The 18,568-nt window shown below is 41.4% G+C and overlaps 1 protein-coding gene across 1 annotated transcript in view; it reads right to left on the bottom strand.

Moving 5' to 3' along the window:
* PKHD1 (PKHD1 ciliary IPT domain containing fibrocystin/polyductin) overlaps positions 1 to 18,568 on the bottom strand; it is a 277,151-nt gene that overhangs the window by 22,759 nt on the left and 235,824 nt on the right. Inside the window, exon 60 of the mRNA XM_075414995.1 lies at positions 6,888 to 7,893. Within this exon, the coding sequence (XP_075271110.1) occupies positions 6,888 to 7,893 (1,006 nt within the window). The remainder of the gene's footprint in view (positions 1 to 6,887; positions 7,894 to 18,568) is intronic.

Here is an 18,568-nt window from a genome sequence, read left to right on the forward strand (position 1 = left end):
TGTATATATATATAAGTATACACACATATATGTGCACACATCCCCACAAAGACCCAGCACCCAAAGCCATTTAACCCTTTGCTGACCAGATTTCTGCTAACAAAGCATGTGGAAGAATTTTTCTCCCTTTCCCGTCTGACGCACAGCAGCAGTCAAAAACATCATGCAACAGCAAAGCTGGCTGACCTAGGAGCTGACACGGCCGTCACTCACTCGAATGTCATGCCAGCCAAGCTCTGCTGATAGAGGTGACACCACTCACATGTTAGATGAGGTGGACTGGGGAGCGGGTCGATCCCTCAGAGTCGTACCTGGCAGCTCCTCTCTGCCGTGCACACATGCGATGTAAATCATCTATTTTACTACAGCTCCCATGAATTGTAAGGAGGAAAGCGGATCAGTATGTAACATTAGCAAGGCAGATTTTGTTCGACAGTGCTGGAGTACAAGAGCTGGGACCCAATCTCTTTCTAGCCCCTGAGAAAGATGATGGGGAAACTCCTGGCTCTCTCGCACATGCCCAAACCTCTGTAACTTCTGGGGGAACACCGCGTAATTGGGAAAAGCTCCTCTTGAGCTGATCTCATGCATTTTTAGATGAGATTTAATAACACAAACCTCCGAATTTCAAAGACCCACACTGGTGTGGAGAATATATGGCAATACATTTCTCCTTCCTCCTGTAGAGACTTACACTCCTTCTTCCGAGCCTCTCCCACCCTCTTTATCTTCCTCCTCCTCTGCTCTCTCCTGCTCTGCTTTCACCCTCCCTACCTCCTGCTCCCTTCCCACAGAGGAACCAGTTGGTTTTTGGAAGCCCATTACTGGAGCAAGCTGTGTTTTCCACCACAGCTACAGAGGGGGTAGGGCTTCTAATTGCCTGAGTCTTGTAATTCATGGGTGTCACCTTTGAGTGGGTTTGGCAAATTGTTAGATAGCTTTACCATGTATGGTAGATACTAACAGAAATGGAGTTTAAAAATAAGACTCACAGGGCAAAGGTAGCTTGGGAGGTTGATAGCTGGTGACAGACTCTCTAACCCCTACGCTGCCAGGAAGGTTCCAGTTTGGGAGAACACTGGTAAAAAATTATTGTTATCTGATTTGCAGCAGCAATGTAAAGCTCCATGGCTGTTGTCTAGCAGGGTATTTTTGAGATTTATTTTTGTTTAAATTGCAAGGGAAATACTGGCTCCACACAAGGATTATATACAAAGCAGTAAACTGACGGCTTTTGCGTTTTTCCCCCTCTAAGACAAGACACTCAATCTTATGGAGGCCATCACTGTGATTCGCAGTAGTCTATATTGTGGCACTACCTTCAGCCTGCACGAATGTCTCATATATCTACTCTGCAAGGTATACTTTGTGCTAATTTGGAACAGTCTCTGAATGAAAAGCACTTCTGCTCAAGCTGTAATTTAATTCCTCTACTGACGATGGATGGGGGCCACAAGATATCTCATCAGTTTTCCCACTCTGAATTCAACTTGAAGAAAAATGCTAAAATAGCAGACCTGGGGTCTAACATCTACACAGTCAAAGACCTTGTGTGGCATCACCATCACTGGTGTGACTGTGGCTTCCTGACACCTTCAGTTACTGACAGTTCAGGTTTGATGCCCAGTTCCAGTGCCTGGATTTTCTTCTAAAATGCCACCTGAAGAAAAAATAAGACAAAAGTCTTTGTGATAATAACGCTTCACCTCTGGGACCCAGAATGACTTCTCTCAAACTCTTTTCACACACAGGCCTCCACTGTCACCATCCTCAGGTCAGAAAGAGGTGTCTGAGTCTCTGAGTTCGTGATGACCATCTACCTCTGTTTGACAGATCTTGTAACTACTCATTTTGCTGGTTTCAAAAGAATTATGAATTAACAACAAAACAGTGAAATTCATCCTGATTTCTAAAGTGCAATATGATGACAGTTTTGTATGACAGAACACTGTTTATACATGTATTAGCCTCCACTTCATTCTCGTTAAGTTTCTTATCCCATCACTTCTATAAATAACCCATTACAGGAATCCACTCCTCTAGTTTTGCTAGACTGCTAAATGATATATTGGCCAAAAATGGGCCTCAGCTATTCCCAAACCATTAAAAAAATAGTCAAAATATAGCTTTAAAAAATCAGGAAAATAGAGTAGTGTTGAATGGGAAATGGTCTTCTACCAGTTTTGTTGCAAGGTTCTTCCAGTTTATTCTCTGAGAAGGAATCTTCTTCTATTTTTAAATGCAAATTCGCCTCTTGATACTTTAGACCCATTTGTTCCCGTGCTGTCATTGTCTGTTAGTGTCTAGAGCTTCTTCTCTGGTATTTACTTTTTGAATATATTTTCACAGATAGGATAATATCTCCCCTCACTCTTGTTTTGCCAAGTTAAACACATCATACTCTTTTATTTCTTATATCTTAAAATAAACTCAATTTCCATTATCATCTTAAATATCCTTTCCTGTATCGACTTCAACTGTGTTTGTATTTTGTACATCAACAAGCAGAGCAGCACATGCTACTCAAAAATATGCCCTCTATAGTGTCCCTATGGCTTAAAAATATGTAAGCTTAATTTTGAGGTGGTACTCAGGAGCTTAAACTGTAAGCTCCTATCTTTTTTTTCACACCCTCATTTCAGGGATTTGTGGCAGAGAAAGCCTTGACAGATCCTCAAGTGCTGCAAAAGCTTTACCTCTAAGGTCAGGATTTTTAGCATCCTGCCTTTGCTTACCCACTGGAGGTAAAGCTGGATCCCTACACAGGAAAAAATTTGTCATCTCCCTATTTTAAAATCCTGTGCAATTACATTTAACAGCCTGACCGAAACCTGCACGAAGGTTATCCAGCCCAAGCACTTTGGGGTGAGGATGTGTCAGAATTAATCTTGTTTGGACCTCTAACCCTGCCTGCCTGTGTGTATGCCATGTGACATAGCAAATTAGTAGTAATTTCTCATTTACCCCTCTGCATGGGTACTGCTGTCTGAATGAGCAGTTATTTGAAGATTTATTCACTTTTACTTCTTGCTGTGAGTCTCAAACACTGTTGTTTCCTGCACACACACTCTTTTCACATGCTACCCCAAACCTCACTCTTAATATAATGCCTGCAAATTTCGGTCTGTAAGAGGTTAAAAGTCCATCACATAGGAGCTAAGTACGCTGCGCTAGTGTGGGGATATGCACTAAATGGCTTCTGGATGACTGTCCACCTTTATATTTCTGATTTTGTATAAAGGCATCCGCACAAACACACGCAATACATTTGTTGTTATGCTCTCTTCTTTCATTTTTATACTCACATTGATATTAGGCAAACTTTGCAGAACAGAGATTTCTATCTGTAAATACATTTATACATTTCAGTATATATTAATATACAGACATTCACAGAATGATAAAGCTCTGTGATAGTCATCTCTGATTCTCCAGCTGTGCAAGACTATAACAGGCACAGCAATCACCTCCATCTTTCCTTGACAAACCAATGAGCTGTGCTTGAAGTGACCCTAACAAAGGAGTTAAATTAAAATAATGTAAAAAAGCATTTCAAATCATAACAGACAAGTCATTTTTTAAAGGCTTGGCAATGTGATATACAGACTTATTGCCTTGCTACCCAACCACAGCAAGGTTTCTCAGGCTCCCTTCAGCCTCACTGTCCTGGGCTGCAAAGACAAACACCCAGTCTCTGCTGATCAAAGATCTTTTTGTTGTTATCTTGATGCAAAAGGAGCCACGAGTCTGAAAACGCAGGGAGACTCACCCAGCAGGAGTGTAGGTCTTGTGTTTATCTTAGAGCCTGACTGGATTTTACATGACTCAAGGGTGAAAATATTTTTTTTTCCTTCCACAGAAAAATACATGGGAATACTTAGCCTGACTTGCAATCCTAGCCCCGTTATCCTTGCTGGTGCTAGCATGTACAGCTTAAACAGAGATGGATAGGCAGCGGGGATACTGTATGTCCCAACAGGAAAATCCTGATTTCATTTCACAAGTTATCTGTGTCCTTATTGCATCAGAAATGTCAGCCATGAGCAATTCCAGAAAAGCTATGACTGATGGGGAGCAATAAATAACACTGCAGAGAAGCCCAAGCAGCTAAGAGCGGATGAGCTCTGAGCTCATCCTATGATCTGGTGATGATAATATTCTCTTGGATATATGTCCCAGGTCTTCCCCTACTGAGAAGGTGAATCTGTGGCTTCAAGCTAGCACTGTTCTTGTCCTCATACCAAAACAACCTCCTTCCAAGGGACCTGTCCTGATCCTCGCTGCTCAGACTGGTTTTGCAGATCCACAGATGGTAAAACAAACCCCAGATAGGAGAGCACTCCCCAGTATGGAGAAGAGGTCATTTGTGCCTGAAAAAAGGCAGGCACAAGGTTTCTTCCCTGCCACTCAGAAGAGGGTGGTCTTCTCCCTTAGATGACCTCTGCTTTCCCCTGTCCCCATGATGTTGCACTAATGCATTCAGGAACCTATGGGTACTTACTAGGGTTCTGGTGAATGTACTCTAAAAAAGTATATTGGTATAGCTTCTTCCATTCTCAATAGTGCAGCTATTGTTGCTCCTCTTGTTCTGATCATGAGTAATGAACACACTGAATGAGGGGTCCTGTACCTTTCACACTCTGCAGGCTACGGCATGTCTTGGGATGGCATAAAGACAGAATACATTTCCTATCAAAGTCTGTAAAGCTTCCAACAACATTTTTTTTCAGTCCCATTTTATAGTATCCAACATGGTAACACGAATACCCTCACTGACAATAGCGATGTTATTGTATATCATCAGAGTTTGACCCTGATTTAAGATTTGATCTCACAAATAATAATTTCCCACTGTGCCTAATATAACACCACTTCAACAAAAAAACCCAAAACAATGAACCAAAACCAAAAATCCAAACCAAAACAAAGATTCCTGCGGTCACAGACCAGTGTCCTTAATGTGGGTGCTTCACTATCATAAACCACACAGTGCCTGGTAGAAAAGCTAATCAGGTGAATAGTAGTTGTATCACTAGCAGCCAGCAAACATCAGGATGGCACAGAGGTCAGTGGTAAATGTCAGAGGATATAGTATTAATTGAAGAAGCAAGTCTTAGACAAATCCAACTTGTTTCTTGCATAGATGGAATATGCTTATACTTAGGTAGGGCTCAGTAGTACACAACATCAAAAAATAACATTATGCAATATCAAGACAGTATACAACACGGTTGCCAAACATCAAATCCCATGTCCCCTATTAAAAACAGATGGGATATTACCTTTTTCATATTTCCCATATGCTTTTAATACAGATTCAGGATCTCAGGCTGAAATACACTGCTGTCTGCTCCCTTCCCAGCCTTGCTCCTCACAGCCTTCTCCGCAGATAAGGGCTGCCATCTGGGCCGTGAAAATAGGGGCTACAAGAGGCTGAAAAGAGCAAGATGGAAACAGAGGAAGAAGGGACAGAAAGGGTTGTTTGTTGGAGGACAGGAAAAAAATGACCTTCAAAAACTGAGTCTTGGTACAGAACATCAATAAAAATTAAGTATACACAGAACTGACCAGGAGCTAAGTGACTGAGCTCAAAAGGTAGCTTCCATCAGGAAACTGTTAGAAAGTAAAGGGGTGTCCTGTGTTGTTCTGTCAAGATCAGCTGCTGGCCTGATATATATCTACATCAAGAAGCAAATATAAAGATAAAATGCACAGAAGTGTTGGTGGGCTGATAAATTATGGAGAGAACAGTCAAACATGGGCACCTAGATCATGTGGTATGTTGGATCTGGGAAAACAACTGAGTGAATTGGGTCCTGGAAAGTTAGAACTGAAAAGGAATTAGAGAATACAGAGAGCAAACAGACAATCATGAGCTCTCCTATTTCTGTGGAAAAATGGGCTAATGGGACCATTGAATTCTGTCAATAGAAAATGGGATTTAGTACCACTTTTGTGCATGGCACTGATATGAAGGAAAACTGTCGGCTTTTCAGACACACACAATTCAAAAAGGATTCAGAAAACAGAGACAGAGAGGGGAAGAAATACTCTCCAGAACTCAAACCTTTCAATTTATTAAAAAGCAGACAGCTGAGTAATTTGATTACTCTGGAGGTATCTGGAGTAGGAGGAAGAGTCAATGCCCAGAAACTCACTGATGTAACAGTGAAGCAAAGAACAAGAGGCTCTCACAGAAAGCTGGAGACAGAGAGACTGACAAGAGAAAATGTGCAAGTACTTGTGACAGCAAAAATAGGGATGACATCCAACATCTAGACACACATTCAGGTAGTATTGAATGTGTCCAGCTCTTGTATATTCAAGACCAGTTGGTTTTCTAGAATTTTAGCCAAAAAGAAGGGTCAACACTGAGGTATCCAAGTGAGCACAGTGGCCTGTGTCATGCAGGAGACAGAAGCAGATTAATCACTGCTTTCTGGCCTTTAAGTTTAAAAGTATATGAATCAAGGTTTAGATCTGCAAGTTAGTTAAAGCCACAACCTGTCTTTCATAACACGTCTCTCATGCTGCATCAATTTATAAACATTTCTGGAATTAACTGTGTAACATTTAAGAGCAATTCTAGTCTGAATTTCTTTAGAAACATTGCCTTTGCAAGCCAAACATCCAATAACTCTGTTGCTAGTTTAAAGACTCATGGACAGCTCTGCATGACAGAGAGCCATGAACACCAGCAGAATAACAGCAATTCACACTCAGGAGATCAGCGAGTACTTGGGCATAGCTCTGTCATGGAAACTTTATAACGTGTTTCACCATGGTTAGCCATATTCCAGTCAATGGAGAACTTACTCCTTATCTTAATAAGCAGATCAAGTGGTAAAATTGCCTCACTACACTCATATACTGCAGCTGATACTTACCTGTCGTTATCTTCTGCTGGAAATAGTACGGCAGGCTGAGTCACCATTAAGGCATCAATAGGTATACCAAGGCCTCTCTGAAGGTCTCCAGTCTGATGAGTGTTAATAATTGTTCTGGCCAAGCTCTTTAAGCTGTCACTTGTCAACTCATCTCTTGGATGGCCTGGTGGATCCCCAAGTTCAATGATGAGCACTCTTGATGGACCAGCTGCATCAGATGGCTGCAGAGCTCGAGTGCTCACTGGTCCTCTCCCCGCTTTCCATGAACTAGATCTGCTAGGAAAGGCCATGCAAAATGCCATGTCAGGGCAGTGGTATCTCTTTTTGCTAGCATTGGCCGAGATTACCTTTAACATGCTTTCACCTCCCAGCACATGATGGACTACTCTGACTTGATCATGACCGACCTTCAAGAAATCAGCTAATCGAAGTATTATGCTTGCTTGATCATCTTCCCCAACAGACTCGGTTACAGTGAAAGCCACAAGAAGGGAAAGACCAGTGACTATTTCTACAGGTTCTTTCTCATGCAGGAGAACATAGAGAAGATTGTCCTCAAAGCTAAAGTAGTTGGCTCCTGCCCCTTCATTCAGTGAGAAAGAAGATGGGGTTGGAGGGACATATCTGCCTTGAACGAAAACACGAAGGCTGAGTGGTTCATTGTAGAATATAGCGAGGGGCAGTCTGGTTGCATTTTGGCCACTGAGGAGGTAGAGTCTGAAAGTCAGAGGTGCCAGGTCTGGGAAGCAAATTGTAGTGAGTTTGGTGGATGGCAACACAGAAAATAAAGAAGAAGAATGCTCTGCAGGATAACATGACGCATGAGAAGTTGCATCACTGAAAGTGTCCATAAAGCTGCCAGTCATTGCTACCACTGGAAACAGTCTCTGGCTGACCATATTGGCGTCCAAGTTTTCTAGGATGACAATTGTGTGATCTGTCTGCTTGCAGAAGTAGCTTTGTACTGAGGGCTTGAAGATACACTTGCTGTCATCTCTGTAAATTCCTGGAAGAGAATAAAGGGTGATGGGGAGAAAAAAATACTATGAATTGTTACAGACATCATCTTAACTGTTTATGGTATAGCTGCTTATTTTCCCATTCAGTGCTCAGTCACTTCTGTTGGTGCTAAAATTTTGCATAGTTTTAAGAGAACCCTGGATACTAAGAGGTATTAAATATGTAGGAACCATATCCACCTCAAGAGGTCCTTGAGCTGAAAATGGTTGGAGACTGCTAGTGAATGACAAAGTACCTTATACACTTGCCTTGTTCTTTCTAGATATCAAATTACGGTCACTGTTGAAAGAGCAGACACGCGAGATGGAGCTTTGGTCTGACCCACCGCTCTGTCCCTATGTCCTTATGTCTTTTACATTCTCCTGATTCCAAGTCTGTAGCAGGGTAACAAAGCAGAGCATGATTGCAATTTTTTCGAAAGATAGTTGAACTCTACACAGTGCACTCTTATCCCACTCACGGGGATAGTAGCTCAAACAAAAAATCTGGAAAGGACCAGTGCATCATTAGTCTACTCAGTGGTGACACACCTCACTGAATTTTAGAGCTAGAAGAAAACACCAGATCCAGACTCCTACAAACAGTGGAGGCCCTTACGTGTTTTCCAAGTGTCTAAGCTCCCACTGCAGTCAGTGGAGATCTAGAGTTTAAATCGTGTGCGCACAGGCAGGCATCTAATATCTCATGGCATGTCCTGAGGTGTCTGAGGCTTGTGACACAGGGTCTACAGAAGACCTATGCACTTCAAAGGTGGCAGCTGGAGGCCTGGTGAGACATGCCACAGCACCTGCAATTGCACTAGACACACATTTATGGTAACTGAAACACTCCCAATTCCCCAGCCGTCAATACAGACAAAGAACTTTAGAAAGCAGTGAAGATCACCCCAAAATACATCTGTTTTGTCAGCTGGATTGCCCTTTGCAATCCTCCAGCTTTACTGACCCGTAGTAGGATCCTGTCGCTTAAAATACAAGTGCATAATGTCGCCTGGACTTCTTTGGGTAGCTACACTGTAGATGTGACACAGGATCTATGGGAGTACAAAAGCAACTTTAGAAAACGCTTTAGGTATTCTTTCTACTGAATATAACAGGAGCTAAGACACTTCCACATATGTCAGAATTTTCCACTGAATCCCATCCCAAGTGTCTGTGGAGTCAAGTCAAGAAGATCCTTTTATGGAAGGATCTATACAGAAGCTGTATAACCCGCAGTCTTCTGAGTTAGGGTATGCTCCATCTGACCAAATACAGATCTCTGCTTTAAGATGAGAGAAATTGTGCCTCAGGCTGTAATGATGAGATCACCACTGATTATAAAGAGAGAATAAAAGTAAATTAGTTCAGATGCAGGCACCAAAAACATAAACATTTCTGCCTGGAGGATCTTAAGAAAAAAAACCTTGTGTTTCTGCTTTTCCTTTCTCTCTCCAAAACAAAATCAAAGGAGGAATTTGCTGCTGTAGCTGGCTACAACCCTTCCCTCTCCGAGTCTGCTCCTTTCCTAGTTAGCTGTGTTCAGGAACGTATTAGGCAAAGCACAGCCAATGTCTAAACTTACTCTGTGTTCCTCATTCAGCAGCTTTGGGGACATGCATGCAGGTCAGCAATGCTTGGTGATAATGATAAAAAGAAAAGGACAGCAACATCCCCAAGAGTCATAAACTCTTCGATGAATAAAAGGGCATTCACCTTATCAAGGAAACGTTACAACTGTGAAACTCACTGCTGGAAGAAAATACCAGACTCCTGGAAAAGAAATGCACTATGAGAAATCAGTCTGGGCTCTGCTTATTGTTGTGTCTTGATGCCTGGATCTTGTGGACACTTACCTGTGTTTTATTTCAGGGGGATTCCTCGCGTGCAGACTGCTACCCAAGTCTGTGAGCATTTCCCAGAATGAGCTCTCGCTCTGCACGTCGCCGAGGAAAGCAATGAAATTACAGAAATGTCAAGCTCTGTTCAGGGAGCAGGTCCAAGTGAGAGGATAGGATCTGTGCAAAAGCCCCTATTTTGAGACACCGTCTTACTGTTTTCTTTCCCTTTTCCTTGCCTTTCTCTTTCTTTTTTTTTGATTTATTAGTGTAAGTATTTTTTTATTGGCATGTTCTGGGGGCAAAGGAAGAGGGAACAGCAACTGCATTAAGAAGCAAAAGTGGAAACGCTGCACTCGAAAGCGTGCAGTGTTGTGCTGGAGTGCTGGGAGGGTGCACCCTGAAGCAGGCAGCCAGCCCACGAAGGCTGACAGATCTCATCGTCTGCTCTCCCGGAATACCCCCGTCTCCCCCCAGTGACATTTCACTTGTCTACAAATGGGATTTGCTGATGTTTTGTGATTTCCCAGGACTTTCCTTTGCCCTGCCCGCCTTGCAAAGTGTGTTTGCCTGGTTTCCTGCACACGCGTCCATGCACGCACACACATCGTTCCTTGTCTCCTTCCAAATGGCCTTATCTGCCAGTCACAATTTCTGCAGCCTGCAATTTCGATCACTTTTAAATGAAACCCATGCTGGCCTTAGTAATCATAATGTCATTTACAATTTACCACAAAACACGTTTATTCAGTTAGTAGCACATTGGAGAAAGAGAACTCCATATGAACTCACCGCTGAAGCCCTAATCTGATTATTTCCTCATGAAAATCTAAGCAGGGGTGCTTGTAAGAGGGGTCTGAGAGCAGAAGGAAAAAGTGAGTCCTGGCCACAGCTGACTCTCGTAATCAATGCGAATAGATAAGTGACGCAGCGTGTCAGGGCCAGCAGCTAATTTGCCCCAGGGCTTTCCTCTAAAAAAGGCCAGAGTGGACAGGACTTAATAAATACTGAGTGACCACTGAATATTGAGTTGACATGTGCTGTTTACATTGAGGATGAACAATAACGGTGATAAATTCCAGAAGCATCCCCCCGCAATGGTGAAATTAGATTAAACAAGTTATATTTGTGTGACCACCTGTGTTTGCACTCACACTTGTGTGAGACGGGGGAAAACAATGGGGAGAAAAGAAAGAAAGAGAAACCTAGTGAGTGCAAGAGTGCGAGTCAATTGGAGATCCTGCAAACAGATGGGAAACATGCAGAAGCTGTTCATATCTGTAGCAAAACATGCACAGGTGAGGGTCGAAGTCACACTAAGAGCTGCGTGCACCTGGGCAGAGGAAGAAGGCAAGTGTGTGTTGAGCGCTTGCATGGGTACCTGTGCCATGTAGAAGTGTCCTGCCTGGTGCACGAAAGAGAGAAATAATACATGGAAAGTGTGTGTGTTCACCCTCTCTAGCTATTTCCTCAGCCTTAGAGAGCAGACTTTGCTTTCTGCGGATTCCTCTATCATCAAGTCAAGTTTATTATTTAAATCTATACATGCATGCACACACATAGACACACAGACTTATATATCTATATGAGATTTTAGCACTCAGGTTGCTTCTAGGGCTCCTGACAAATATTAACTTTGTGTCAATATTTGTCCTTCCTGTCGTGAAATGAGGATTTTCCACCTCATTTCACATTTGAAAAGAAAAATGCGCCGAGGGGGTCCTCTTTGCTTAGGAAAAAAAACACAACCAACAACAACATCTCATATCCTTTATTTAGAAAAATGGAGCGGGAGAGGAGGGGAGAGTGTTTTTAAAATAGATGTTTTGACTCAAAGGCACATAGAGTCCTTTGCAAGTCTCCTGCCTTTTCCCTAGTTCCCCAACACCAAATAAATAGAATAAAATAAAATAAATTCTACATTTAAAATTGAATGAAATACATCAACATTAATGATTTTCCCCTTCAGGTTAACACCACCATTTCCTTCAATAATTTTTACCCATTTCATGATAGATTTCCCAGTTCATGGTACAAGGAAAAATATAGTCATTTTTTGACAAAAACAAAAGGCAATGTCATTTTTTTATCAAAATAAAATAAATCTCCCACAATTTTCTTTCCGTCCGACTGGATTTGCCCGTCAGTTATTTCTAATTTAACCACAATTCTAGTTACGAAAATATAGAAGCAAGTAGGGGAGGAATGGGGAGGGGAGAGATAAATGGGACACTGTTTAGAAATTGCAATTCATTGGCCTTGGGCTGGCCAGCACATATCTCTGCTGAGGGGGAAATATTCATCAGCATTAACTGTTCTTTTTGACCTGCTGACTTTCAAATGTGAAATTAAAAAAAAAAAAAAAGGTCCAGCAATAGGACCTTAGAAATCTAGAAAAGGTAAATGATTCTGAGGTCAGTAGTTTTTGCTATACAAAAGGTTTTCCACGTTTCTCAAGTTTAGATATTCCTCACAAATAATTTTGGCCCTGATTCTCCTGTCTAATCCCTAGCACAGGGTCCTCATGCCTACACACTCGTCTTTTGAAAGCAATGGCTCTGCAGACATCGATCTTGGAAATCTTTGTGTAGGTAAGTGCTTCAGTGGATACAGACACAAGGAATCCCCCATTGTTTTTCAGATATCCCACTGACTGTAAATTAGGGATATCACTCAATTGAGTTTATTGGTGTTCCCATGGGGGACAAACACATAACTACGCAATGTCAAGTAACTTATTTGTGTTGGATTTCTCGCAAGGTGTGTGTTGGGGACACACGCACAGAAATGCAGGGTGACGTGTGCTTGCTCGTGTATTTGTGCGTGTACCTGCATGAGAGATACACACGTGTATATACACACTCATAGCAGGGACAGTGTAAATAAAAATGGAGTGATTGCTTTAGGCTGTTAATTCTTTCTGTTAAAGAAAATGATTTTCAAAGGAAATGAGTCTCATAAGATCACACTGTGTGGGTTTTTATGCTCTCCTGTTTATCGTTCCTCCATAAAAACTTTGAGCCCCCTGGCCAATTTCAGTCACATTCGTGGACGTAAAGATACTATGTTCCTACAAGTTTTGTAAAAGTAGGTGCCCAAGTAGAGAAAAAACAGTTATTAGTGGTCCCACTGAAAGGAAAAACTGTAGTATAAGCTCACTCTTGTTACACACCACAGGATCTGCACTGACCCTTCCCTTTCAAGTACAAATCATAGAAAAACAGATGTAGTACGTGAAATATTTGTTCTTACATCCGTTGTTTGCATGCATTGATATGGCCACACACATTACGAGTATTTATTCACTGTAAATCAAGCATTGTCTGCATCTGTCATACGGTTATACATTTTTATGCTAACACCAGAGCTCCTCCATGCCTAAGACATAAGGCATATATGTTACAGATTATAGTATGTCTTTCCAAGTTATGAACAAAAAATTGCAAAGTTTTCCAGTTCCCAGAGACTATAGCGATAAGGCATTCTTAGCCTTGAATCATAAGTACACAAATCAAGTCTTAAGAATAGAGACCAGAAGCCCATCTAGGCCAGGATGCTCTCCAGCAGTGATCAAAAAGAGTCACCTAGAAAGAGCATGGGAACAAGGCATGAGTATAACACTGTTCACCCAAAATGCTCCCCTTAGCTTCCAGCTTCTTACAGGTCAGGAACTTCTTGACTCAGAGAGACCATCTTTGGTCTTTGTGTTTGAGAGGAAATATCAAACCTGTCTCACAAAACAGTGAAAAGCCGAAGAGGAGAATATCCTAGCTAGGAGAATAGATCTTGAGCCCTTTCAAAGAAGGTGGGTCAATAAATCTGAAATGCCCTTTAGTTAGGTTGCCTAGTCCAGGTCTTGTGTCATGATTGAATCAAGGGACGTTTTTTATGGTGACACAGAACTTCTCAAATGTCCTGCTGCCACCACAAGGTGACCACACCTGGAAATACCTTGGCTGGCTCTGCCCGGACGTCCAGGCTGGAACTGAGCTGCTATCACATTGCACAAAACAAAACTAATAAAATAACCAGTGCCAAGGCCAGTTTCTTGTTCGTGATGCCAGCTGACATGGCACACCCATACTGTTAAGGTCACTGACTCTCTGAAAGATGGTGGCCACTTCCAAACCGCCCTTTTGGACTGGCTTCTGACTCATCCTAATTTCTGGAAAGTGCCTAGGAATTGTCTGGGGGACTGCTGGGTTGCCTGGGACCCAACTGAGCTTAAAGCCTTTTGCCTGATGTAGCGGGAGTGACTGGGAAACTCCAGTGCTTGTAACCTAGCATTGCTGGGCTCAGGAGAGGTAGACACTGAGACCCTTCCTGCTATTGTCAGAACTGGCCTGGAGTAACTAGTCCACCATTTTGTTAAACTTAAGCAGAAAGACACAGTTAGGGAGGATTTTTTTCCACATTATCATGACTGATTAGAGAACTTTAGTCATTTTAGCCATCCTGACAACACAAAGTTCCCCATAATGTTTATTTAGGGAATAAATCCAATATGGTGACCAAAGAAGCATCACCTGATATTATATTGTGCATGTAGACAAAAAGAAGTAAACAACTGTATTGATCTATACTTCAAGATTCCATGCATTTCCAGAGAGTCCTTGAAAGTGTGGTAAATTAAGTTCCCTTAAATTGTAAGCCTGAAGGAAGGAGAACACAGGAGTCATCACCTTAAACCCTGCTGTAACACAATCAAAAGCGTGGCATGGGACTTGAGTGAAGAGGACAGAGTGAAACCACATAGGACAGCATAGGAGAAACAATTGGAGTATCCATACCATTCCTGAAGGCTACACAGCTAAGGGGTGGAAGTGGTGGCTTTTTGTACAACAGCTAGCAAAATAGGTCCCAGGGTCCTGACCGAAGCTTTTAGATGCTTTCTTGAAGCAGGTAATACAGGTAATACAAACAATTCCCTCAAACCTCTTGAAGTCATTAACCATCGTTCAAAGAGCCAATAAATGGGTGTAAGAGGGATCCTGTCTCCCAGAAAAGATGATTAAAAGAGAAGAACGGAGAGAGAAACATCTTTTGTTCCATACTACTTCACCTTTGAAAAAACATACTGTTCTGCAAGTATCAATTTGTTTCTCATGTTGCTACCAAAGTTTTTCCCATTATGTTTCCCCTTAAGATAATCCTGGTTTCCTTTTAGGTGTATTTAAAGCCAGGAGCATTTTTCTCTCCTCCTGACCAACAACCCTGCTGACTGAAGCTTTAGTGAAATTGATACCCAGGGCTCAACATACAGGTGAGTGGCAGAGAACGGCAGAGCCTTTGCCGATGAGGTTCCAGTCACCATCTCTCTGGCTGAAGAACGACAAAACCATGACTGCCACCCGAAAGCAGAACAGCAATTTCATCGGTTGCCAGACCTAAAAATGAATGTGGCCGTGCCATGCACTGCTCTGAGCTGTGGATATAATGAGTTTTGAATGGGAAGTCCTGGACACAATAAATCTGTGCCATATGTGACCATTTCCTGTGTCAGTTCCTTTCTCATAACCAGTGGAGGCTTCGCCCTCCCCCTCACTTTCCCTTTCATGACCCCACACCAAGGCTCTGAAATCTTTCAGGGCTGCTTATGGGCCCCAGGCCTTTCCACAGTGGTTGCATAAATAAATGAGTTTGACAGCAAACATCATAACGGTTAGCAGTAATGTGTGCTCCACACAAGTGCTTTTGCTACTCACTGGAGAAATGGGGGAGGAAAGAGCTCGGTTTGTTAATGCAAACAAAAGTATGTTGTCTGACAAGTGGTGAAAGAATTAGTCAAATAAACTTGAAGTCTATTAAGACCATTGCTGCCAGTTTTTGTTATGGACGGGAAGGTTCTCAGCTTCTCTTTCCCTCCTTGGCGTGCAGTCACTGCAAAGACAAATCATCCTTTTCTTCTGCAAAAATAAATTTAGGGGATAAAATCAACTGCCTCAAAGTAAAATTTTCAGGGAACTCCACTTTACTGTTATTATTATCATTTCTTCCCAATGAGAACAGTTCTTTGGTCCTGGGAACTGATTCGCAAAGAGATTGAATGATTTTCCATTAGAAGTGAGCCAGAAGAAAAATGCCAAATACCTGCAGATTTTGGAAGCATTTGGGCTTTAAAATGGCAATTTTTTAAAAGACATAGGTGAAGGAGAGGACGGAAGGGCTCAGCATTTGCCCTATAATTGTTTTCCCTTTTTCTGTTCATTAACCAATCAAACATTCTGGCTAAATAGCAAAATCTATAAAGTTTTCAGCTTTATCTGAGAAATTATAACATTTTTGGACAGTGTAAAATTTTTCTGTAAAACTGTTTTCTTGAAAAGCCTCTTTTGCCCCGGATATACCACTTAAACAAACATATTTCAGATATTCCAAGCTCATCCCAGAAAGGTTGCAGACATTTCAATTAGCATATTAAAGGTGTAATTAGTTTATAGAAACTTTATAAAAATTATTAGGAAGGAAGGAATGTTGGTTTCCCATGTTCAATGTGGAGAGAACAAAAACAGATATTAATATTTTAATCAGGGAGATTTAGTTTTGAAATTAGAAAAACATCTTTCTACTAAAAAAACCAAAATAAAATAGAAAGGCCTTGAAACCAACCAATTAGGAACGTGGTGGAACCAGCACCATTGAAGAGTTTTTTAGCAGTTTATATTAATTTCTCTCAGGAGCAGTGTAAGTATAGATTTCGGTTTGGAGTAAATGGATGGGTGAGGTGACTTCTTGAGCCCTCTCCCCATCCTGCCCAATGCCTCCAGTGTCTTTTTATCAGCAGCCTTATGTCCACTTTCTTTTTCTTTCTTTCCTTTTCTTTCTTTCCTTTTCTTTCTTTTTCTTTCTTTCTTTTTCTTTCTTTTTCTTTCTTTCTTTCTTTCTTTCTTTCTTTCTTTCTTTCTTTTCTTTCTTTCTTTCTTTCTTTTCTTTCTTTCTTTCTTTCTTTCTTTCTTTCTTTCTTTCTTTCTTTCTTTCTTTCTTTCTTTCTTTCTTTCTTTCTTTCTTTCTTTCTTTCTTTCTTTCTTTCTTTCTTTCTTTCTTTCTTTCTTTCTTTCTTTCTTTCTTTCTTCCCTTCCTCCCTTCCTCCCTTCCTTCCTTCCTTCCTTCCTTCCTTCCTTCCTTCCTTCCTTCCTTCCTTCCTTCCACAGGTAAGTTATAAAAAAAAAGTTACGATCTTATTTATACCTGCCTGGGCTGAAGGTACAGTCCTAGTGCCTGTGCTCATGACAGAGGTGTTCACAAGCACGAGAGTCCCTGTGACATTATTAGGCTGATTTCCGGCAATATTAGTCCTGTATGGTGTATGGAGTTGAATCTTAAAGCAGAAAGATTTCATTACAGGTACAGACAGCTATATTATGCCATGACATATTTATGACAGTGAACAGTAATGGGAGGCAAGTATTTAAAGCCTTAGAAGTCGAAATGAATCTGAAAGCATAGCGCAGAATCTGAACACCTATGAAAACATACTGAAGAGCTAAAATTTGAGATACAAAGGCTAGAGTCATTATCTGAACACATAGAAGAGGATTCATCACATTAATTTTAGCTTCCTAAATGTTAAGCATCTAGTCTAAGCTAATTGTCTAGTCTAAGCTGTTCATCTAGACAATAATCATTAGAGAGAGAGAGAGACAGGTTCAGAGGGTCATTCATTCCTTCTTTCCCTTGGATGGATTTTATCACTTCTGGAGGTATCTGTCACTGCTGGTTATATGGAAAACTTAGACAGCTAGCGTGGACTGAAGGCCTGTATTTGGACAGCTCAGGTTAGGTGAAATGAGTCCAAGTCCTAAAGATGTAGCTAATGAGGCTTGTAGAACAGCTAGAGTAATATGTGTTCCTGTTCTGAAAGAAGTGGGAAACGGTAGTCAGTACACACCTCCAAAGTAAATGTATTCTCCCGTTATGAACAAGGGGAAAGGTCGAAAGAAGATGAAGCCAGTACCATGTTAATCTAGAAAATGATAAAGCAAGCTCTCCTGTCCCTGACTGAGATCTAAACAGCCTGCAAACATTTTTTTTTTTCCTAAAGACCCTGGAAACAGGGCATTTCTGCACTTGGCTTTTGTAGCTATAATGGCTAAACCACTGGATCCAGATACCCTCATCTCACAGTAGCACTGGCAGCCTACAGACCACGCACTCTCTGCTCCTGAGCAGTCGAGTTAACGTAGGAAATGGAGGGGGTACTGAGAAAAATACCTTGGAAAGCACAGAAATAGAGAATTTATTGCAAAAGAGGCATCTAAGTAAACACAACGAAAGCCTAGAAAACTAATTTCTAACCTCTGGAACCAACACGGGTGCAAGGATGGATGGATACTGGTTTCAAACACCGCTTACAAGAAAATCAAATGTTTCTGTAGGAGTAGTCTTAAAATACCATGCCTACTTCAAATTTTAGGAAAAAACAGGTCAGAAGGGATTTCTGTATGTCATTTATTTCAATCTCTTGTTCAAAGCAAGGCTACCTAAAGTTAGGTCAGATTTCTGAGGGCTTTATGATAAATCATACCTACGTTTTAGGCTTTTATGTGTTTACTAGGTCAAAACTCCCAGTTTAGAGTATGTTCAGAGAAGCTGCCAGGGTTGAAAATGACTTGAAGAAGATCTGTGATCCTAATAATGCTTTCACACATCATTTCACACATTTGCAAGATGGTATGAAGAAGCTTTGATGCTTACTTTTACAAATAGTTGTTATACTCATGTGTGGTTGTTTTAGGTAGTCCAAGGCCTGTTCCTTGTCCTATCGAAATCCTCTGGACAGCTCCAACAGGGAAAGAGTAGATTTGGAGCTGGAGCATCTCCTGTACATTATCTCAGGTGTTCTTCT

This window comes from Opisthocomus hoazin, chromosome 2, assembly GCF_030867145.1.
Source record: "Opisthocomus hoazin isolate bOpiHoa1 chromosome 2, bOpiHoa1.hap1, whole genome shotgun sequence".
Lineage (NCBI taxonomy): Eukaryota > Metazoa > Chordata > Aves > Opisthocomiformes > Opisthocomidae > Opisthocomus > Opisthocomus hoazin.